This window comes from Zonotrichia albicollis, chromosome 32 (genome assembly GCF_047830755.1).
Source record: "Zonotrichia albicollis isolate bZonAlb1 chromosome 32, bZonAlb1.hap1, whole genome shotgun sequence".
Lineage (NCBI taxonomy): Eukaryota > Metazoa > Chordata > Aves > Passeriformes > Passerellidae > Zonotrichia > Zonotrichia albicollis.
Window position 1 is genome coordinate 2,281,364 of NC_133850.1, and position 24,687 is coordinate 2,306,050.

The following is a 24,687-nucleotide window of genomic DNA, read 5'->3' on the forward strand; positions in this document are numbered from 1 at the left end:
TTTCCCACCCTTTTCCCCTCACTTTTCTCTCCCTTTTCCCTTGCATTTCCCATCATTTCTCCCCCTCATCTTTTCCCCCCTCACATTTCCCGCCCTTTTCCCCTCACGTTTCCCTCCCTTTTCCCCTCACATTTTCCACCCTTTCCCCCTCACATTTTCCCCTTTTCCCCCCTCACAATTCCCGCCCTTTTTCCCCTCACATTTTCCCCTTTTCCCCCCTCACATTTCCTGCCCTTTTCCCCTCACATTTTCCCCTTTTTTCCCTTTTTTCCCCTCACGTTTCTCCCCCTTTCCCCCCCTCACATTTCCAACCATTTCCCCCTCACATTTTCCACCCTTTCCCCCTCACTTTTCTCTCCTTTTTCCATCACATTTCCCAACTTTTCCCTCATGGTTTCCCTGCACCTTTCCTGCCTTTTTCCCCCTCATTTTTCCCTTTTTCCCCTCACATTTCCCGCCCTTTTCCCCCTCATGTTTCCCGCCCTTTTTCCCCTCACGTTTCCCGCCCTTTTCCCCCTCACATTTTTTCTCGATTGCTAATGAAATTAATGACTCTCACAATTAAGTGACGAATAAGTGAATATTAAGACAAACCTTATTGAACTATAATTACATAATTATCATTTACACATCCTCTGTTCTCCCCACAATCCCCTCCCCCTGATTTTCCTTATTTCGTTCTTTTGCTGTCATTTTGTTAATTTTTCATTCACCTTTGAACGTTTTCCAGGTGAGCAGATGTCTCTCACAAATCCCTTTAAAAATTGGATTTTTTTTGCACAAACTCCTTTAAAAAAATCAGGATTTTTTTTTCACAAATCCCTTTAAAAATGGGGATTTTCTTGAGAAAGCCCATTAAAAACCTGGGGTTTTTTGGCACCAATCCCTTTAAAAAATCGGGATTTTTTTTTCACAAATTCCTTTAAAAAATCACAATTTCTTGGCACAAACCCCTTTAAAAAATTGGAATTTTTGGCACAAATCCCTTTAAAAAAATGGGATTGTTTTGCACAAATCCATTAAAGAAATGGGGATTTTGGTGACAAATCCCATTAAGAAATCGGGATTTTGGTGACAAATCCCATTAAAAAATCAGATTTTTTTCACAAATCCCTTTTAAAAATTGGGATTTTTTTGGCACAAATCCTTTGTAAAAATTGGGATTTTTTTTGCAGGGTTTTGGGGAACAAATCCCTAAAAAAGGGCAATTTTTTTGGTGGGATTTTTGGCACCAGTCCCTGTAAAAAATGGGATTTTTTTGCACAAATCCGTTCAAGAAATGGGGATTTTTTGTGGAGTTTTTTGGGCCCAAATCCCTTCAAAACATCAGGATTGTTTTGCGCAAATCCCTTTAAAAAAATCCCCATTTTTTTCACAAATCCCTTTTTAAGAAATCGCAATTTTTTGCACCATTTTCTTCACAAACCCCTTAAAAAAATCGTGATTTTTTGGTGGGATTTTTGGCACCGATCCCTTTAAAAAATGGGGATTTTTTGCACAAATCCCTTTAAAAAATCGCGATTTTTTGCACGATTTTCTTCACAAACCCCTTAAAAAATTGGAATTTTTTGTGGGGTTTTTGGGGCACAAAACCCTAGAAAAAGGAGATTTTTGGTGGGATTTTTGGCACCAATCCCTTTAAAAAATCGTGATTTTTTGCGCAATTTTCTTCCCAGATACCTTTAAAAAAATCGGGATTTTTTGCGGGATTTTTTACACCGATCCCTTTAAAAAATTGGAATTCTTGGCACCAATCCCTTTAAAAAATTGAGATTTTTTTGCGCGATTTTCTTCACAGACCCCTTAAAAAAATCGAGATTTTTTGTGGGGTTTTTGGGGCACAAATGCCTTTAAAAAATTGGAATTCTTTGCACAAATCCCTTAAAAAAACCAGGATTTTTTTGTGGCTTTTTTGGGGCACAAATCCCTATAGAAAGGGGATTTTTGGTGGGATTTTTGGGCACCAATCCCTTTAAAAAACTGAGATTTTTTGCGCGATTTTCTTCACAGATACCTTAAAAAAATCGGGATTTTTTTGCACGATTTTCCTCACAAACCCCTTAAAAATTTGGGATTTTTTGTGGGGTTTTTGGGGCACAAATCCCTAGAAAAAGGGGATTCTTTGCAGGATTTTTGGCACCAATCCCTTAAAAAAATCGGGATTTTTTTGCAGGATTTTCTTCACAGACCCCTTAAAAAAACTGGGATTTTTTGCAAGATTTCCTTTACCAATCCCTTAAAAAAACTGGGATTTTTTGCACCAATCCCTTTAAAAAATCGCGATTTTTTGCAGGATTTTCTTCACCAATCCCTTAAAAATAATGGGATTTTTTGCAGGATTTTTTACACCAATCCCTTTAAAAAATTGGAATTCTTGGCACCAATCCCTTAAAACAATCGCACGATTTTCTTCACAAACCCCTTAAAAAAATCGGGAATTTTGGGGGGATTTTTGGCACCAATCCCTTAAAAAAATTGAGATTTTTTGGCACGATTTTCTTCACAGACCCCTTAAAAAAATTGCGATTTTTTGCAGGATTTTCTTCACAAATCCCTTAAAAAAATCGAGATTTTTTGCAGGATTTTTTTCACTAAACCCCTTTAAAAAATCAGGATTTTTGGCACCGATCCCTTTAAAAAATTGAGATTTTTTTTTGCAGGATTTTCTTCACAAACCCCTTAAAAAAATGAGATTTTTTGCAGGATTTTTGGCACCAATCCCTTTAAAAAACTGAGATTTTTTGCACGATTTTCTTCACCAACCCCTTAAAAAAAAAATGGGATTTTTTGCAGGATTTTTTGCACCGATCCCTTACAAAAAAAGGTGATTTTTGCAGGATTTTTGGCACCAATCTCTTTAAAAAGTCGGGATTTTTTGGGGAGATTTTTGGCGGGATTTTTGGCACAAATCCCTTTTAAAAAATTGGGATATTTTAGCATGATTTTCTTCACGAACCCCTTAAAAAAATCGGGATTTTTTTGCACCGATCCCTTTAAAAAAATGCGATTTTTTGCATGATTTCCTTCACCAACACCGATCCCTTTAAAAAATTGCAATTCTTGGCACCAATCCCTTTAAGAAATTGGGATTTTTTGTGCGATTTCCTTCACCGACCCCTTAAAAAAATTGGGATTTTTTGCAGGATTTTTGGGGCACAAATCCCTTTAAAAAATTGGAATTCTTGACCCCAATCCCTTTAAAAATTGAGATTTTTTTGCAGGATTTTGGGCACCAATCCCTTTAAAAAATCGCGATTTTTTGCACGATTTTCTTCACAGACCCCTTAAAAAAATTGGGATTTTTTGCAGGATTTTTGGCACCAACCCCTTAAAAAAATCGGGATTTTTTGGGAGATTTTTGGTGGGATTTTTGGCACAAATCCCTTTAAAAAATTGCGATTTTTGGCACGATTTTCTTCACAGACCCCTTAAAAAAACCGGGATTTTTCGCACCGCTCCCTTCCACAAAAAGCTGATTTTTGCAGGATGTTTTTACCCCCCAACCCCCATATAAATTCAATTTCAGCACCGATTTGGTCTCTGGCAGATCCATTGGCGCGGCTCCGAGCACTCGGCGCTCACCCAGCGCCCTTTGGGGCCCAGGGCCCCGCACGAGCCCCGGCCCCGCTGCTCCTCCTGCAGCCACGCGTCCCAAAAGCTGCAAAAAAACAAAATAAATTCAAATTACACCGAAAAACTGCCCGGGAAAGGGAAAAATCAAATCACAGCACAAAAAACCCCAAAAAAATCGGTTCAGAAACGCAAAAACAGCGATTTTTGAGGGGAAAATGAGGCGGAAAATGGGATTTTTTCAAGGGAAAAATGGAAAAAAAATTGGGAATTTGAATTTTTTCAAGGTAAGAATGGAATAAAAATTTGGTTATGAATTTCTTCCAGGTAATAAATGGAGTAAAAATTGGATTTTGAATTTTTCCATGTAATAAATGGAATCAAAATTGGGAATTTGAATTTTTTTCCAGGTAAGAATGGAATAAAAATTGGGAATTTGAATTTTTTTTCCAGATAAAAATTGGATTTTGAATTTTTTCCAGGTAAGAATGGAATAAAAATTGGATTTTTGAATTTTTTTTCCAGATAAAAATTGGATTTTGAATTTTTTCCAGGTAATAAATGGAATAAAAATTGGGAATTTTAATTTTTTCAAGGTAAAAATGGAATAAAAATTGGGAATTTGAATTTTTTCCAGGTAAGAATGGAATAAAAATTGGATTTTGAATTTTTTCCGGGTAAGAATGGAATAAAAATTGGGAATTTGAATTTTTTTTCCAGATAAAAATTGGGAATTTTAATTTTTTCCAGGTAATAAATGGAATAAAAATTGGATTTTGAATTTTTTCCAGGTAATAAATGGAATAAAAATTGGATTTTGAATTTTTTTTCCAGATAAAAATTGGGAATTTTAATTTTTTCCAGGTAATAAATGGAATAAAAATTGGGATTATGAATTTTTTCCAGGTAAGAATGGAATAAAAATTGGGAATTTGAATTTTTCCAAGGCAAGAACACAATAAAAATTGGATTTTGAATTTTTTTCAAGGTAAAAATGGAATAAAAATTGGGAATTTATGATTTTTTTCCAGGTAATAAATGGAATAAAAATTGGGAATTTGAATTTTTCCAGGTATTAAATGGAATCAAAATTGGATTTTGAATTTTTTTTCCAGATAAAAATTGGGAATTTTAATTTTTTCCAGGTAAGAATGGAATAAAAATTGGGAATTTGAAATTTTTTTCCAGATAAAAATTGGGAATTTGAATTTTTTCAGGTAATAAATGGAATAAAAATTGGATATTGAATTTTTTTTCCAGATAAAAATTAGGATTTATGAATTTTTTCCAGGTAATAAATGGAATCAAAATTGGATTTTGAATTTTTTTTCCAGATAAAAATTGGGAATTTGAATTTTTTCCAGGTAATAAATGGAATAAAAATTGGATTTTGAATTTTTTTTCCAGATAAAAATTGGATTTTGAATTTTTTCCAGGTAATAAATGGAATAAAAATTGGGAATTTTAATTTTTTTCCAGGTAATAAATGGAATAAAAATTGGGATTTATGAATTTTTTCCAGGTAAGAATGGAATAAAAATTGGGATTTTGAATTTTTCCAGGTAAGAATGGAATAAAAATTGGATTTTGAATTTTTTTTCCAGATAAAAATTGGATTTTGAATTTTTTCCAGGTAAGAATGGAATAAAAATTGGATTTTGATTTTTTTTTCCAGATAAAAATTGGGAATTTTAATTTTTTCCAGTAAGAATGGAATCAAAATTGGATTTTGAATTTTTTTCCAGGTAATAAATGGAATAAAAATTGGGATTTATGAATTTTTTCCAGGTAAGAATGGAATAAAAATGGGATTTTGAATTTTTACCAGGTAAGAATGGAATAAAAACTGGATTTTGAATTTTTTGCAGATAAGAATGGAGTAAAATTGGGATTTTGAATTTTCTTTTCCAGATAAAAATTGGATTTTGAATTTTTTCCAGGTAATAAATGGAATAAAAATTGGGAATTTTAACTTTTTTTCCAGGTAATAAATGAAATAAAAATTGGATTTTGAATTTTTTCCAGGTAAGAATGGAATAAAAATTGGATTTTGAATTTTTACCAGGTAATAAATGGAATAAAAATTGGAAATTTTAATTTTTTCAGGTAATAAATTGAATAAAAATTGGATTTATGGGGTTTTTATTAATTGCAGTATTTGGATTAGTTTTAGTAATTTAATTGGAATCAAAATTGGATTTATGGGTTTTTATTAACCGGAATGGTTTTTATTATTTTTAGTCATTTAATGGAATTTTAATAGATTTTTAATTTTTTAGTAATTTAAATTTTTAATGGATTTTTATTTATTGTTATCACTTTTCATAGTTTTTGGTAGGTTAACATTTTAAATGGTTTTTTAATTGATTTTTATTAATATTTTATTAATTTTGATTGATTTTCTTTTGGTTTTTATTGATTTTCAATTTGTATTGATTTTTATATAATTTTTTATATAATTTTTATAATTTTTTATATAATTTTTATAATTTTTTAAATTATTGATTTTTATATAATTTTAATTGATTTTATTGCTTGATTTTATTCCTTTCACTTTGAAATTCCTGGGTTAGGGAATGGAAAAAAATCCAAAAAAAGGAATTAAAACACCACAAAAAGAAAAAGTTTTAGGGGAGGGAAATGGAGCAAAATCTCATTTTTTCAAAGGAAAAAAATCAGATTTGTAGGGTTAGGATTGGCTTTTTGATCTGATGGTTTTTGAAAGAAAAATTGGGATTTTTTTCCCCAAAATTGGGATTTTTTTCCCCAAAATTGGGATTTTTTTTTACCCTAAAAATGAGGAATTTTGCCTGGAAATTGGGATTTTTGCAAAAAAAAATCTGTTTTTTTTTAAACCAAAAATCAGGGGTTTTTTAGTAAAAATTATGAATTTTTTGCCCCAGAAAATCAGATTTTTTTCCCCCAAAATTGAGATTTTTTTTACCAAAACTCCAGAATTTTCCCTGGAATTCAGGATTTCTTAAAAAGAGAAATTGTGAATTTTTTTAAACGCCAAAATTCGATTTTTTTCCCAAAAATTGGGATTTTTTTCCCAAACTCAGAATTTTTATCAGAAGTCAGGATTTTTTACTCAAAATCTCATTTTTTAAGTGAAAATCAGGATTTTTTCCCCAAAAAAATCAGGATTTTTTTAGTGAAAAATCAAAATTTTTTTGCCCAAAATTTGGAATTTTTTTCCAAAAATTGGGGTTTTTTTTTTCCCAAAAATCAGATAAAAGAAAAATTGTGATTTTTTTTGCTAAAAATTGGAACTTTTCCCAACAATTAGCATTTTTATTTCCATAACTCAAAATTTTTATCAGAAGCCAGGATTTTTTATCAAAATCTGATTTTTTGAAGGAAACTTGAGGAATTTTTCCCCCTAAAAATCAGAATTTTTTACTGAAAAAATTAAATTATTTTCCCCAAAAAATCTGATTTTTTGAAGGAAACTTTGGAATTTTTTCCCCCCAAAATCAGAATTTTTTACTGAAAAAATTAAATTTTTTCCCCAAAAATCTGATTTTTTTGCCCAAAAATTGGGGGGTTTTTCCCAAAAATCAGATAAAAGAAAAATTGTGATTTTTTTGCTAAAAATTGGAGCTTTTCCCAACAATTAGGATTTTTATTTCCAAACCTCAAAATTTTTATCAGAAGCCAGGATTTTTTATTCAAAATCTGATTTTTTGAAGGAAACTTGAGGAATTTTTTCCCCCTAAAATCAGAATTTTTTACTGAAAAAATTGAATTTTTTCCCCCAAAAAATCTGATTTTTTGAAGGAAACTTGGGGAATTTTTTCCCCTAAAAATCAGAATTTTTTACTGAAAAATTTGAATTTTTTCCGCAAAAATCTGATTTTTTTGCCTCAAAATTTGGAATTTTTTTCCGAAAATTGGGGGGTTTTTCCCAAAAATCAGATGAAAGAAAAATTGTGATTTTTTTGCTAAAAATTGAAACTTTCCCCAACAATTGGGATTTTTATTTCCAAACCTCAAAATTTTTATCAAAATCTGATTTTTTGAAGGAAACTTGGGAATTTTTTCCCCTAAAAACCAGAATTTTTTACTGAAAAAAATTGAAATTTTTTCCCCAAAAATCTGATTTTTTTGCCTCAAAACTTGGATTTTTTTTCCGAAAATTGGGGTTTTTTCCCAAAACTCAGATTTTCCCCCTACATGAAGATATTTTACTAAAATTGTGATTTTTTTCCCCAATTTCAGGTGTTTACAGGAACGTGGGCTCCTCGCCGGTGACCCAGCGCCATCGCCCCCCGTGCTCGGCCTCGCTCAGCCCCAGCCAGTAGGAGCTGCTGCGCTCGCTGTGCTCCACCAGGAACAGCTGCAAAACACAACAAAAGGAAAGGAAATCCACCAGAAAATCACCAAAAAATTAAAGAAAATACCCCAAAAAATCCCCCAAAAATCACCAAAATATCCCCCAAAAATCCTCCCCAAAAATCCCCAAAATTTAAAGAAAACCTGCCCAAAAATCGGCAAAAAATCTCCCCAAAAAATCCCCAAAATTTAAAGAAAATCCCCAAAAATTTAAAGACAATTCCTCCAAAAATCCCCAAAAATTTAAAGACAATTCCTCCAAAAATCCCCAAAAATTTAAAGAAAATCCCCAAAATAACTCCCCAAAAATCCCCAGAAATTTAAAGAAAAGCCCTCCAAAAATCCCCCAAAAAATCACCAAAAAATCCCCCAAAAATTCTCCCTGAAAATCCCCAAAATTTAAAGAAAATCCCCCAAAAAATCCCCAGAAATTTAAAGACAATCCCTCCAAAATTGTCCCAGAAATTTAAAGAAAAGCCCTCCAAAAATCCCCCAAAAAATCACCAAAAAATCCCCCAAAAATCCTCCCCGAAAATCCCCAAATTTTAAAGAAAATCCCCCCAATAATCACCAAAAAATTAAAGAAAATCCCCCAAAAAATCACCAAAAATCCTCCCCGAAAATCCCCAAAAATCCCTGAAAAAAATCCCCAAATTTTAAAGAAAACCCCTCCAAAAATCCCCCAAAATTTAAAGACAATCCCCCCAAAAATCCCAGAAATTTAAAGAAAATCCCCTCAAAAATCCCCAGAAATTTAAAGAAAATCCTTTCAGAAAATCCCCAGAAATTTGAAGAAAATCTCCCAAAAATCTTCCCCAAAAATCCCTGAAATTTAAAGAAAATCTCTCAAAAAATCCCCAGAAATTTAAAGACAATCCCCAAAATAACTCCCCAAAAATCCCCAGAAATTTAAAGAAAACCCCTCCAAAAATCCCCCAACATTTAAGGAAAATCCCCCAAAAAATCCCCCCAAAAATCACCAAAATATCCCCCAAAAATCCTCCCCGAAAATCCCCAAATTTTAAAGAAAATCCCCCCAAAAATCCCCAAAAAATTAAAGAAAATCCCCCAAAAATCACCAAAAATCCTCCTCGAAAATCCCCAAATTTGAAAGAAAATCCCCCCCAAAAATCCCCAAATTTGAAAGAAAATCCCCCCCAAAAATCCCCAAAATTTAAAGAAAATCCCCCAAAAAATCACCAAAAATCCTCCCTGAAAATCCCCAAAATTTAAAGAAAATCTCTCAAAAAATCCCCCAAAATTTAAAGAAAATCCCCAGAAATTTAAAGAAAACCCCTCCAAAAATCCCCCAAAAAATTAAAGAAAATCCCCCAAAATTTTAAGAAAACCTGTCCAAAAATTGGCAAAAAATCTCCCCAAAAAATCCCCAAAATTTAAAGAAAATCCCTCCAAAAATCCCCAGAAATTTAAAGAAAACCCCCCCAAAAAATGCCCCAAAAAATTAAAGAAAATCTCCCAAAAATCCTCCCCGAAAATCCCCAAAATTTTAAGAAAACCTGCCCAAAAATCAGCAAAAAATCCCCCCAAAAATCCCTGAAAAAAATCCCCAAATTTTAAAGAAAATCCCTCCAAAAAATCCCCCGAAATTTAAAGAAATTCCCCACAAAAATCCCCAAAAGGTCCCCCAAAAATCCTCCCCGAAAATCCCCTAAAAAATCCCCAAATTTTAAAGAAAACCCCTCCAAAAATCCCCAGAAATTTAAAGACAATCTCTCCAAAAGTGCCCCAGAAATTTAAAGAAAATCCCCCAAAAATCCCCAAAATTTAAAGAAAATCCCTCAAAAATCCCCAAAATTTACAGACAATCCCCCCAAAATCCCAGAAATTTAAAGGAAATCCCCCAAACAATCCCCAAAAATTAAAGAAAATCACCTCAGAAAATCTGGGATTTGGGGTCTGGGATTGATTTGGGGTTTGGGGTTCAGGATTTGGGATTGGGGAACAACTGGAGATGGATTTGGGATCTGGGATTGGGGATTGATTTGGGATTGGGGATTTGGGATTTGGGATTGATCTGGGATTGGGGATTGATTTGGGATTCGGGATCTGGGATTGGGGATTTGGGATTGGGGATCAACTGGAGATGGATTTGGGACAGATTTGGGATTCAGGATCAATTTGGGATTTGGGATCTGGGATTGGGGATTGATTTGGGATTCAGGATTTGGGACAAATTTGGAATCTGGGATCAGGGATTGGGGATGGATTTGGGATCTGGGAGTTGGGATTTGGGATTGGGGATGGATTTGGGATTGGGGATGGATTTGGGATTGGGGATTGATTTGGGGTTTGGGATGGATTTGTGGTTTGGGATGGATTTGGGATTAGAGATCTGGGATTCAGGATTTGGGACTGGGGATTGCTTTGGGATTTGGGGATCAGGGATTTGGGATCTGGGATTTGTGATCAGGGATTTGGGACTAGGGATTGATTTGGGATTTGGGATTGATTTGGGATTGGGGATCTGGGATTTGGGATCAATTTGAGATTCAGGATTTGGGATTTGGGGTTGGGATTTGGGATTGGGAATTGATCTGGGATTTGGGATCCAGGATGGATTTGGGATTCAGGATTGATTCCGGATTTGGGATTGGGGATTGGGGATTGGTTTGGGGATTGGGGATTTGGGATCTGGGATTTGGGCTTTGGGATTGGGGATTTGGGATTGGGGATTGGGGATTGGTTTGTGATTTGGGATCTGGGATTGGGGATTGGGAATTGGGGATTGGGGATTGGGGCACAACTGGAGATGGATTTGGGATCTGGGATTTGGAATTGATTTGGGATTGGGGAGCAGGGAACTGGGATTGGGGATTGGTTTGGGATTCAGGATCTGGTATTGGGAATCTTGGATCTGGGATTGGGGATTTGGGATTGGGGATTTATTTGTGATTCAGGATTTGGGACAAATTTGGAATCTGGGATCAGGGATTGGGGATGGATTTGGGATCTGGGATTTGGGATTGGGGATGGATTTGGGATTGGGATGGGTTTGGAATTTGGGATTTGGGATTGGGGATTGATTTGGGGTTCAGGATTCAGGATTTGGGATTGGGGAACAACTGGAGATGGAATTGGGATGGATTTGGGATTCAGAATCGATTTGGGATTTGGGATTGATTTGGGATTGGGGATCAGGGAACTGGGATCTGGGATTGGGGATGGGTTGGGGAATTGGGATTTTGGGATTGGGAATTGATTTGGGATTCGGGATTTGGGATTGGGGAACAACTGGAGGTGGATTTAGGACAGATTTGGGATTCAGGATCAATTTGGGATTGGGGATTTGGGATTGGGGATTGGTTTGGGGATTGGGGATTTGGGATTGGGGATTGGTTTGTGATTTGGGATTTGGGATCTGGGATCTGGGATTTGGGCTTTGGGATTGGGGATTGGGGATTGATTTGGGATTTGGGATCCGGGATGGATGTGGGATTTAGGATCGATTCAGGATTTGGGATTGGGGATTGGTTTGTGATTTGTGATTTAGGATTTGTGATTTGGGATTTGGGATTGGGGATTGGGGATCAATTTGAGATTTGGGATTTGGGATCAGGGATTCAGGATTTGGGATCTGGGATCCAGGATTGATTTGGGATTCGGGATCGATTTGGGATTTGTGATTTAGGATTGGGGATTGGGGGTTGGGGATTCAGGATCGATTCGGGATCTGGGATTTGGGATTGATTTGGGACTGGGGATCTGGGATTGGGGATCTGGGATTGGTTTGGGATTTGGGATTTGGGATCCAGGATTGATTTGGGATTTGGGATCAGGGATTCAGGATTTGGGATCTGGGATTTGGGATTTGGATTGGGATTGGGCTCTGTGCCAGACCTGCTCGTGCTGGTCGCTGACCACGGCCAGCTGTGCCCCCAGGTTTGTGATTTAGGATTGGGGATTTGGGATTGGGGATTGGTGTGGGATTTAGGATTTGGGATTTGGGATTGGGATTTGGGATTTGGGATGGGTTTGGGATTGGGCCCTGTCCCCCAGACCTGCTCGTGCTGGTCGCTGACCACGGCCAGCTGCGCCCCCAGGTTTGTGATTTAGGATTGGGGATTTGGGATTGGGGATCAGGGATTGGGATTGGGCTCTGCCCCCAGACCTGCTCGTGCTGGTCGCTGACCACGGCCAGCTGTGCCCCCAGGTTTGTGATTTAGGATTGGGGATTTGGGATCGGGGATTTGGATTGGGATTGGTTTAGGATTTGGGATTTGGGATCAGGGATTTGGATTGGTCTCTGTCCCAGACCTGCTCGTGCTGGTCGCTGACCACGGCCAGCTGCGCCCCCAGGTTTGTGATTTAGGATTGGGGATTTGGGATTGGGGATTTGGATTGGGATTGGGCTCAGTGCCAGACCTGCTCGTGCTGGTCGCTGACCACGGCCAGCTGCGCCCCCAGGTTTGTGATTTAGGATTTGGGATTGGTTTGTGATTTGGGATTGGGGATTTGGATTGGGATTGGGGATTTGGGATTTGGGATGGGTTTGGGATTGGTCTCTGTGCCCAGACCTGCTCGTGCTGGTCGCTGACCACGGCCAGCTGCGCCCCCAGGTCAGCGCAGGCGTTCAGGGCCCGGCCCCAGCTCAGGGCGTCCCGGGAGAAGGAGAAACAGCGGGAGCGGTGCTGGAGCCAGCCCGGGCTGCAGGGCTGGGGGCTGCCCAGGGCCTGGCACAGCTGGGCTGGGGAAAAAATGGGAAATTATCCATGGAAATGTACTGGGAAATGTGGGAATTTATACAGGAATTTATCCAGGGATTATCCAGGGAACGGTGCTGGAGCCAGCCCGGGCTGCAGGGCTGGGGGCTGCCCAGGGCCTGGCACAGCTGGGCTGGGGAAAAAATGGGAAAAAATGGGAAATTAAATATGGGAAATGTGGGAAATTATCCTGGGAAATGTGGGAAATTATACAGGATTTATCCAGGGAACGGTGCTGGAGCCAGCCCGGGCTGCAGGGCTGGGCACTGCCCAGGGCCTGGCACAGCTGGGCTGGAGAAAATGGGAAATTAAATATGGGAAATGTGGGAATTTATACAGGGATTTATACAGGAATTTATACAGGGATTTATACAGGAATTTATACAGGGATTTATACAGGGATTTATACAGGGATTTATACAGGAATTTATACAGGAATTTATACAGGAATTATCCAGGGAGCGGTGCTGGAGCCAGGGCTGGGCACTGCCCAGGGCCCGGCACAGCTGGGCTGGGAAATACAGCAAAAATGGGAAATTAAATATGGGAAATGTGGGAATTTATACAGGGATTTATACAGGAATTTATACAGGAATTTATACAGGAATTTATACAGGAATTTATACAGGAATTTATACAGGGATTTATACAGGGATTTATACAGGAATTTATACAAGAATTTATACAGGGATTTATACAGGAATTTATACAGGGATTTATACAGGGATTTATACAGGAATTTATACAGGAATTTATACAAGAATTTATACAAGAATTTATACAGGGATTTATACAGGAATTTATACAGGGATTTATACAGGAATTTATACAGGGATTTATACAGGAATTTATACAGGAATTTATACAAGAATTTATACAGGAATTTATACAGGGATTTATACAGGAATTTATACAGGAATTTATACAGGGATTTATACAGGGATTTATACAGGGATTTATACAGGAATTTATACAGGAATTTATACAAGAATTTATACAAGAATTTATACAGGGATTTATACAGGAATTTATACAGGGATTTATACAGGAATTTATACAGGAATTTATACAAGAATTTATACAAGAATTTATACAGGGATTTATACAGGAATTTATACAGGGATTTATACAGGGATTTATACAGGGATTTATACAGGGATTTATACAGGGATTTATCCAGGAATTTATACAGGGATTATCCAGGGAGCGGTGCTGGAGCCAGGGCTGGGCACTGCCCAGGGCCCGGCACAGCCGGGCTGGGGAAACAGCAAAATATGGGAAATTAAATCTGGGAAATTCTCCAGGAAAACATTGGAGAATTATCCAGGAAGTTACTGGGAAATTATCCGGGAAAAATCCGGGAAATGATCCCAGAAAATCCAGGGAAATTACACAGCAATGCTGGGGAAAAACAGCCAAAAATGGGAAATTTATTATGGAAAATCTGGGAAATTATGCAGGAAATTATCCAGGAAAAATCTGGGAAATGATCCCAGAAAATCCAGGGAAATTACACGGCAACTCTGGGGGAAAACAGCCAAAAATGGGAAATTTATGATGGGAAATTATCCAGGAAAATATCAGGAAATGGGAAAACCCCAAGCAAAAATCCGGGGGAATTTTCAGGGCATTTTTCTTTATTTTTGGGAGATTTTTTAGATTTTTTGGGGGGGATTTTTTGGATTTTTTTGGGGGGATTTTTTGGATTTTTGGAGGATTTTTTGGGGATTTTTTGAGGATTTTTTGGGGGGATTTTTTGGATTTTTTTCGTTATTTTGGGGGATTTTTTTTAAGTTGTGTTTTGTTGATATTAGGATTTTTTTGGGGATGTCCTTTTGCGAATTTTTTGAATTTTTGGTGGGAATTTGTTTTTATTATTTTTTTGATTTTTCAAATTTTTTGCATGGGGGGTTGTTGGGAAATTTTGGGGGATTTTTGGGGAGATTTTTTGGGGGAAAATTGTCAGGAAATCTTGAGAAATTTTGAGCATTTTTTAATTTTTGGGGGAATTTTGGGGGAATTTTTTTAGGGGAATTTTGGGAATTTTTGGTGGGAGATTTTGGGAATTTTGGGGGGATTTTTTTGGAATTTTTGGGGGAAATTTTGGGGAATTTTTGGTGGGAGATTTTGGGAAATTTTGGGGAATTTTTGGGGGGATTTTTTTGGAATTTTGGGGAATTTTTGAGGGATTCTGGGAATTTTGAGGGAATTTTATGGGGGGGAAATTTTGGGGAATTTTTCGTGGGAGATTTTGGGAATTTTTGGGAATTGTTGGGAATTTTTGGGAATTGTCTCTCTCCTTACCCGCCAGCTGCTGCTGCTCCAGTTGGTGCTGCCGGAGCCCGAAATGGAGCCGGGTCTGATCCTGCTGCACTGCATGGACCAGTACGGACCAGTATGGACCAGTACGGACCGGTATGGACCAGTACGGACCGGTATGGACCAGTACGGACCGGTATGGACCAGTATGGACCAGTATGGACCAGTATGGACCGGTACAGACCAGTACGGACCAGTATAGACCAGTATGGACCGGTATGGACCAGTATGGACCGGTATAGACCAGTACGGACCAGTATGGACCGGTATGGACCAGTACGGACCAGTATGGACCGGTATGGACCAGTACGGACCAGTACAGACTGGTATGGACCAGTGCTCCCAGTATAAATCAGTATAGACCAGTACAAACCAGTAGGGACCAGTCCCCCCCAGTCCCCTCAATCCCATCCCAGTCCATCCCAGTCTATCCCAGTGCCCCCCAATCCCATCCCAGTTTGTCCCAGTTCCCCCAATCTCCTCCCAGTCCCTCCCAGTCCCTCCAAGCCCCTTCCAGTCCCCTCCCAGTCCCTCCCAGTATAACCCAATCCTCTCCCAGTCCCTCCCAGTCTAACCCAGTATAACCCAGTCCCCCCAATGCCATCCCAGTCCCTCCCAGTCCGCTCCCAGTTCACCCCAGTCTATCCCAGTTAATCCCAGTCCCTCCCAGTGCCCCCCCAGTCCCTCCCAGTTTGCCCCAGTCCATCCCAGTCCCTCCCAGTCTATCCCAGTTTGATCCCAGTGCCCTCCCAGTATAACCCAGTCCCCCCTGATCCCCTCCCAGTCCCTCCCAGTTTGCCCCAGTCCCTCCCAATTCCCTCCCAGTCATTCCAGTTTTGCCCCAGTTTGTCCCCAATCCCTCCCAGTTCCACCCAACTCCCTCCCAGTCTCTCCCAATCCAAACCAGTTTGATCCCAGTTCCTCCCAATCCCCTCCCAGTCCATCCCAGTTCATCCCAGTCCTCTCCCAGTCTAACCCAGTCCCTCCCAGTATATCCCAGTCGCCCCAGTCTGATCCCAGTCCCCTCACAGTTTCTTCCAGTTCCCTCCCAGTTCATCCCAGTATAATCCAGTCTCCCCCCAATCCCCTCCCAGTCCCTCCCAGTATAACCCAGTATAACCCAGTCTAACCCAGTCCCCCACCATCCCCTCCCAGTCCCTCCCAGTTTATCCCAGTCCCCTCCCAGTTCACCCCAGTTCATCCCAGTCTCCCCCAGTGCCCCCCAGTTCCCTCCCAGTGCCCTCCCAGTCTATCCCAGTCCATCCCAGTCCCCACTAATCCCCCCCCAGTGCCCCCCAGTCCCTCCCAATTCCCTCCCAGTCCACCCCAGTTTGTTCCAGTTCCCCCCAGTCCCCTCCCAGTCTAACCCAGTATAACCCAGTCCCCCCCCAATGCCATCCCAGTTCACCCCAGTTCACCCCGGTCTATCCCAGTCCTCTCCCAGTCCCTCCCAGTCTAACCCAGTCCACCCCAATGTCATCCCAGTTCCATCCCAGTCCCTCCCAGTCCATCCCAGTCCATCCCAGTTCCCTCCCAGTCCATCCCAGTCGCCCCCAGTCTAACCCAGTCCCTCCCAGTATAACCCAGTCGCCCCCAGTCGGATCCCAGTCCCCTCACAGTTCCTTCCAGTTCCCTCCCAGTTCATCCCAGTATAATCCAGTCTCCCCCCAATCCCCTCCCAGTCCCTTCCAGTCCCATCCCAGTTCCCTCCCAGTATAACCCAGTCCCTCCCAGTCCTTCCCAGTCTATCCCAGTCCCCCCCTAATCCCATCCCAGTTTGTCCCAGTTTGTCCCAGTTCCCCCAATCTCCTCCCAGTTCATCCCAATCCTCTCCCAGTCCCTCCCAGTCTAACCCAGTATAACCCAGTCCCCCCCAATGCCATCCCAGTCCCTCCCAGTGCCCCCCCAGTCCCTCCCAGTTTGCCCCAGTCTATCCCAGTTTGATCCCAGTCCCTCCCAGTATCCCCCAGTCCCTCCCAATTCCCTCCCAGTCCTTCCCAGTCTATCACAGTCCCCCCCTAATCCCATCCCAGTTTGTCCCAGTTTGTCCCAGTTCCCCCAATCTCCTCCCAGTCCCCTCCCAGTCCCTCCCAGTCCCTCCCAGTCCCCTCCCAGTCCCTCCCAGTCCATCCCAGTCCCTCCCAGTCCCTCCCAGTCCCTCCCAGTCCCTCCCAGTCCATCCCAGCCCCTCCCAGTCCCTCCCAGTCCATCCCAGTCCCTCCCAGTTCCATCCCAGTCCATCCCAGTCCCTCCCAGTCCATCCCAGTCCCTCCCAGTCCCTCCCAGTCCCTCCCAGTCCCTCCCAGTCCATCCCAGTCCCTCCCAGTCCCTCCCAGTCCCTCCCAGTCCATCCCAGTCCCTCCCAGTCCATCCCAGTCCATCCCAGTCCCTCCCAGTCCCTCCCAGTCCCTCCCAGTCCCTCCCAGTCCATCCCAGTCCCTCCCAGTCCCTCCCAGTCCCTCCCAGCCCATCCCAGTTCCATCCCAGTCCATCCCAGTCCCTCCCAGTCCCTCCCAGTCCCTCCCAGTCCCTCCCAGTCCCTCCCAGTTGGATTTTTCTCTCACCCGACTCCCAGATTCCGGTGAAATTCCCCCGGAGCAGCTCCAGCTCCGCCCGCAGCTCCCGGTCTGGGGGAAATTGGGAATTCCCAGCAAATCCCAACATTCCAGGGAAAATTCCCAACATTCCCAACATTCCCAACATTCCAGGGAAAATTCCCAACATTCCCAACATTCCATGGAAATATCCCAACATTCCATGGAAAAATTCCCAACATTCCATGGAAAATTCCCAACATTCCATGGAAAATTCCCAACATTCCCAACATCCCAACATTCCCATGGAAATATCCCAAAATCCCAACATTCCCAAATCCCATGGAATTATCCCAACATTCCATGGAAATATCCCAAAATCCTGATTTTCCATGGAATTATTCCAAATTCCCAAAATTCCCAATTTTCCATGGAAATATCCCAACATTCCCATGGAAATATCCCAACATTCCCAAAATTTCCATGGAAATGTCCCCAAATTCCCAATTTTCATGGAAATATCCCAAAATTCCCAATTTCCATGAAATTACTCCAAAATCCCAGCATTCCCAAATCCCAGAGAAATATCCCAACATTCCCAACATTCCCATGGGATTATCCCAACATTCCATGGAATTCTCCCCAAATTCCCAAATCCATGGAATTATCCCAACATTCCCAATTTCCATGGAAAAATCCCAAATTCCCAAATCCCATGGAAATATTCCCAAATTCCCAAAATTCCCATGGAAATATCCCAAAATCCTAAAATTCCCACTTTTCCATGGAAATATCCCCAAATTCCCAACATTCCTATGGAAATATCCCAACATTCCCAAAATTTCCATGGAAATATCCCAAAATCCCCAATTTTCCATGGAAAACTCCCCAAATTCCCAAATCCCATGGAATTATCTCAATTCCCAGTATTCCATGGAAATATCCCCAAATTCCCAACATTCCCATGAAAATATCACCAGATTCCCAATTTTCCATGGAAATATCCCCAAATTCCCAATTTTCCATGAAATGATCCCAAAATTCTCAATTTTGATGGAATTTTCTCCTAAATTCTCATTTTTTCCTGGATTTTTTCCCAAAATCCCCATTTTTATCCCAAAATTCCCATTTTTCTTGGAATTTCCCCCCAAAATTCCCGTTTTTCCCCCAAAATCCTTCCCAAAATTCCCATTTTTATCCCAAACTTCCCATTTTTATCCCAAGATTCCCATTTTTCTTGGATTTTTTCCCCAAAATTCTCATTTTTCCCTGGATTTTCCACCCCAAATCCCCATTAATTCCCATTTTCTCCCCCAAATCCTTCCCAAAATTCCCATTTTTCTTGGATTTTTTCCCAAAATCCCCATTTTTATCCCAATTTTTCTGCCAAAACCCTTCCCAAAATTCCCATTTTTAACCCAAAATTCCAATTTTTCTTGGATTTTTTCCCAAAATTCCCATTTTTGCCCCCAAAATCTTTCCCAAATGTCCCATTTTTCTTGGACTTTTTTCCCAAAATCCTTCCCAAAATTCCCATTTTAACCCCAAATTCCCATTTTCCCTGGATTTTCCCCCCCAAATTCCCATTTTCCCCCAAAATCCCCATTAATTCCCATTTTCTCCCCCAAATCCTTCCCAAAATTCCCGTTTTTCTTGGACTTTTTTCCCAAAATCCTTCCCCAAATCCCCATTTTTTTCCCCAAAATTCCCATTTTCTTTGGATTTTTTCCCAAAATTCCCATTTTTGCCCCCAAAATCCTTCCCAAAATTCCCATTTTTGCCCCCAAAATCCTTCCCAAAATTCCCATTTTTTTCCCATAATCCCCATTTTTAACCCAAGATTCCCATTAATTCCCATTTTCCCCCAAAATCCTTCCCAAAATTCCCATTTTTCTTGGATTTTTATCCCAAGTTTCCCATTTTTCCTGGACTTTTTTCCCCAAATCCTTCCTAAAATCCCCATTTTTTTCCCAAATCCCCATTTTTCTCCCAGAATCCCCATTTTCCCCTGGATTTTCCCTAAAATTCCCATTTTTGTTGGAATTTCCCCGCTCACATTTGTGGATGCCGGTTCCCAGCATTCCATGGAAATATTTCCAAATTCCCAACTTTCCATGGAAACATTCCCAAATTCCCAAATTCCCACTCACATTTATGGATCCCGGTTCCCAGCATTCCATGGAAATATCCCAAATTCCCAACATCCCATGGAAACATTCCCAAATTCCCAAATTCCCACTCACATTTATGGATCCCGGTTCCCAACATTCCATGGAAACATTCCCAAATTCCCAACATCCCATGGAAATATTCCCAAATTCCCAAATCCCATGGAAATATCCCAAATTCCCAAATTCCCACTCACATTTGTGGATTCCGGTTCCCAGCATTCCATGGAAATATTCCCAAATTCCCAAATCCCATGGAAACATTCCCAAATTCCCAACATTCCATGGAAATATCCCAAATTCCCAGCATTCCATGGAAACATTCCCAAATTCCCAAATTCCCACTCACATTTGTGGATTCCGGTTCCCAGCATTCCATGGAAATATTCCCAAATTCCCAACATTCCATGGAAACATTCCCAAATTCCCAAATCCCATGGAAATATCCCAAATTCCCAGCATTCCATGGAAACATTCCCAAATTCCCAACATCCCATGGAAATATCCCAAATTCCCAAATCCCCGCTCACATTTATGGATTCCGGTTCCCAACATTCCATGGAAACATTCCCAAATTCCCAAATCCCATGGAAACATCCCAAATTCCCAAATTCCCACTCACATTTATGGATCCCGGTTCCCAGCAGGGCCGCCCAGCCCAGGCCCAGCAGCGCCAGCGCCGCCAGCACCGCCCCGTTCCGGAACCTTCCACGGGAATTCCCCAATTTCTGCTCCGAATTCCCGAATTTCCGCTCCGAATTCCCAAGTTTCAGCTCCGAATTCCCGAGTTTCAGCTCCAAATTCCCGATTTTTGGATCAGAATTCCCGATTTTCGGATCAGAATTCCCGATTTTTGGATCAGAATTCCCGAGTTTTGGCTCAGAATTCCCGATTTTTGGCTCGGAATCCTGCGGGGCCGGGGAGGAGCCGGGGGGACCGGCCAGCAGGTAAACGCCTGGAAATGGGAAAAAATGGGAATTTTGGGAAAAATTGGGAATTTTGGGATTTTAGGGATTTGTGAAATTATTAGGGAGGAGTTTGGGGAGATTTTTTGGGAATTTTTTGGGAGTTTGGAGAGGAAATTTTTGGAATTTTTGGGGGAGTTTTGGGGATTTTTTAGGGTTTTTTTTAGGGGTTTTTGGGGGGATTTTAGGAGAATTTTTTGGGATTTTTGGAGGGGATTTTTTTGGGAATTTGGGGGATTTTTTTTGGAATTTTCAGGGGATTTTGCAGGGATTTTTCGGGGTTCGGAGGGGAAATATTTAGAATTTTAGGGGGAGTTTTGGGGGATTTTTAGGAGAATTTTTTGGAATTTTGGGGGGATTTTGGGGGGATTTTTAGGAGGAATTTGGAGAATTTTGGGGAATTTTGAGGGGGATTTTGGGGGATTTTTTTTGGGAATTTTTTGGGAATTTTTTGGGAATTTTTGGGGAATTTTTTGGGAATTTTGGGCGTTTTTTGGGGGTTTTTAGGGGAGTTTTAGGTGGATTTTTTGGAATTTTAAGGGGATTATTTGGAGGGGATTTATAGGGGGAATTTGGAGAATTTTTGGGAATTTTTAGGGGAATTTTTTTTGGAATTTTTAGGGGAATTTTTTTTGGAATTTTCAGGGGATTTTTTGGGAATTTTTTGGGAGTTTTGAGGGGATTTTTCGGGGTTTGGAGAGGAAATATTTGGAATTTTAGGGGGAGTTTTGAGGATTTTTTAGGGAATTTTAGGAGAATTTTTTGGGATTTTTGGAGGGGATTTTTAGAGGGAATTTGGAGATATTTTGGGGAATTTTCAGGGGATTTTTTTTGAATTTTCAGGGGATTTTGAGGGGATTTTTCGGGGTTCGGAGGGGAAATTTTTGGAATTTTTGGGGGAGTTTTGGGGATTTTTTAGGGATTTTTGGGGATTTTTAGGGGAATTTTTTGGGATTTTTGGAGGGGATTTTTAGGGGGATTTTGGAGATTTTTTTGGAATTTTTGGGAGAATTTTTTTTGGAATTTTCAGGAGATTTTTTGGGAATTTGGGGGATTTTTTTGGGAATTTTCAGGGGATTTCGGGGGGATTTTTAGGGGTTCGGAGGGGAAATATTTGGAATTTTAGGGGGAGTTTTGGGGATTTTTTAGGGATTTTTTGGGAATTTTTAGGAGAATTTTTTGGGATTTTTGGAGGGGATTTTTAGGGGCAATTTGGAGATTTTTTGGGAATTTTTAGGGGGATTTTTTTGGGAATTTTCAGGGGATTTTTTGGGGAATTTTGGGGGGATTTTTCGGGGTTCAGAGGGGAAATTTTTGGAATTTTAGGGGGAGTTTTGGGGGTTTTTTTAGGGATTTTTGGGGGATTTTTAGGAGAATTTTTTGGGATTTTTGAAGGGGATTTTTAGGGGGAATTGGGGGAATTTTTGGGGATTTTTAGGGGGAATTTGGGGAATTTTGAGGGGAATTTTGGGGGATTTTTGGAGGGGATTTTTAGGGGGAATTTGGAGATTTTTTGGGAATTTTTAGGGGGAATTTTTGGGGAATTTTCAGGGGGAATTTTCAGGGGATTTTTTTGGGAATTTTCTGAGAGTTTGGAGGGGACTTTTCGGGGTTCGGAGGGGAATATTTAGAATTTTAGGGGGAGTTTTGGGGTTTTTTTAGGGATTTTTGGGGGAATTTTAGGAGAATTTTTTGGGATTTTTGGAGGGGATTTTTAGGGGGAATTTGGAGAATTTTTGGGAATTTTTAGGGGGAATTTGGGGAGATATTTTGGGAATTTTTTGGGAATTTTAGGGGATTGTTTGGAGAATTTTTGGCAATTTTTAGGGGATTTTTGGGATATTTTTGGGAGGAATTTTGGGGATTTTTGGGGATTTTTGGGATATTTTTGGGAGGAATTTTGGGAATTTTTGGGAGGAATTTTGGGAATTTTTGGGGATTTTTGGGATATTTTTGGGCGGAATTTTGGGGATTTGGGGGGGATTTTTTTGGGAGGAATTTTGGGAATTTTTGGGGATTTTTGGGATATTTTTGGGAGGAATTTTGGGGATTTTTTGGAGGATTTTTGGGATATTTTTGGGAGGAATTTTGGGAATTTTTTGGGGATTTTTGGGATATTTTTGGGAGGAATTTTGGCAATTTTTAGGGGATTTTTGGGATATTTTTGGGAGGAATTTTGGGAATTTTTTGGGAATTTTTGGGGATTTTTGGGAGGAATTTTGGGAATTTTTGGGGGATTTTTGGGATATTTTTGGGAGGAATTTTGGCAATTTTTGGGGTATTTTTGGGATATTTTTGGGAGGAATTTTGGGAATTTTTGGGGTATTTTTGGGATATTTTTGGGAGGAATTTTGGGAATTTTTGGGGGATTTTTGGGATATTTTTGGGAGGAATTTTGGGGATTTTTTGGGGATTTTTGGGATATTTTTGGGAGGAGTTTTGGGGATTTTTGTGGGAATTTTTGGGATATTTTTGGGAGAAATTTTGGGAATTTTTTTGGGGATTTTTGGGATATTTTTGGGAGGAATTTTGGGGATTTTGGGGGGAATTTCCGGGGGATTTTGGGATTTTTTTGGGGATTTTTGGGATATTTTTGGGAGGAATTTTGGGAATTTTTAGGGGATTTTTGAGATATTTTTGGGAGGAATTTTGGGAATTTTTTGGGATTTTTTGGGGATTTTTGGGGTGACCTTTGGGCGCGGGGCCGCGCTCGGATCCCGCCATGGAAACGTCGTCGTAATCGTCCTCAAAGCTGTCGGGGGAGGCTGAAAATGGCGAAAAATGGGGAAAAAATGGGAATAAAAATGGGAATAAAACGGGAAAAAATGGGAAAATCAGGGCGGAAAAATGGGGGAAAATTGGGGAAATAAAAAGAATAAAAAAAAAATAATACAGGAAAATAAAATTGGATTTTTAGGGAAAAAAATTGGATTTTTTCTGGGGATTTGGAGGGAAAAATTTTGATTTTTGGGGGAATTTTAAGAGGGAAAAAATCAGTTTTTGGGGGATTCTAAGGGAAAAAAATGGATTTTATTTTTGATTTTTAAAGGAAAACCCAGTTTGGTTTTTGGGGGGATTCTAAGGGGGGAAAAAAAGGATTTTTGGGGATTTTAAAGGGAGAAAATTCGATTTTTGGGGGGAATTTTAAAGGAAAAATTCGATTTTTTTGGGGGAATTTTAAGGGATTCTTTTAATTTTGAAAGGAAAATATTTGATTTTTTTTTTGTTTTTAAGGGGAAAAAAATCGATTTTTGGGGGATTTAAAGGAAAAAAATTTGATTTTGGGGGTTTTAAGGGAACAAAATTTGGGGGTTTTTATATTAAGGGGTTAAAAATTAAGTTTTTGGAGATTTTAAGGAAAGAAATGGATTTTGGGGGCATTTTAAGGGGAAAAATTTGATTTTTTGGGGCATTCTAAGGAAAAAAAATTGATTTTTTTTAGGATTTTAAGGGAAAAAATTTTTTATTTTTTGGGCCTTTTAAGGGAAAAAATTTTGATTTTATTTTTAGGATTTTAAGGGGAAAAAATTTGAATTTTTGGGACTTCTAAGGGAAAAAAAATTGATTTTTTTTTTTTATTTTAGGAGGATAAAAATTGATTTTTTTTTTTAAATTTTGGAGCCAAATTTGGAGCAGAAATTCCCAATCATGGTGGGAAATCAATCAACCCCAAAAAGTGGAAAAAAATTGGGAAAATCCTGGAAAAAAAGGTGGAAAATTGGGAAAAAAAGAGAATTTACCTGGTCTGAAGTCGCCCAATGGGGGCATCGTCCTGGACACGGAGTAAACTCCTGCAAAAATGGGAAAAATGGGAAAAATTTGGGAAAATAATGGGGGGAAATGGGAAAAAAAATGGAAAAAAGAGGGGAAAAAAGGGGAATAAAAATGGGAAAATTGCAAAAAAAAAATTGGGAAAAAGGAGGGAAAATAGGTGGAAAATAGGAAAAAAAATGAAAATATAATGAGGAAAAAATGAAAAAGAATGAGGGGGAAAATCCTGGGGAAAAGGGAAATCATTGCAAAGAAAAAAATGGAAAAAAATGGGGGAAAAAAGAGAAAAATTGGGGGGAAAGAA

The 24,687-nt window shown here is 39.6% G+C and overlaps 1 protein-coding gene across 1 annotated transcript; it reads right to left on the minus strand.

The window, feature by feature from the left end:
• Positions 1-3,037: 3,037 nt before the first annotated feature.
• Positions 3,038-24,459, minus strand: CD209 (CD209 molecule). Its single transcript, XM_074530155.1, has 8 exons — positions 24,353-24,459; positions 23,303-23,377; positions 20,270-20,602; positions 17,510-17,572; positions 14,931-14,999; positions 12,441-12,610; positions 7,800-7,909; positions 3,038-3,658 (listed from the first exon to the last, which is right to left on the minus strand). Exons 1-8 carry the CDS (start codon positions 24,378-24,380, stop codon positions 3,523-3,525), a joined length of 984 nt encoding a protein of 327 aa, XP_074386256.1. The 5' UTR covers positions 24,381-24,459; the 3' UTR covers positions 3,038-3,522.
• Between the last annotated feature and the right edge of the window lie 228 nt (positions 24,460-24,687).

Coding starts and splice junctions, on each gene's coding strand:
- CD209 (XM_074530155.1), bottom strand. CDS start 24,380: ATGCCCCCATTGGGCGACTTCAGACCAG. Junction 20,603..23,302: donor GCGCGGCCCCGCGCCCAAAG/GTCACCCCAAAA, acceptor TCCCATTTCCAG/GCGTTTACCTGCTGGCCGGT. Junction 7,910..12,440: donor TCAGCGACCAGCACGAGCAG/GTCTGGGCACAG, acceptor TGTGTTTTGCAG/CTGTTCCTGGTGGAGCACAG.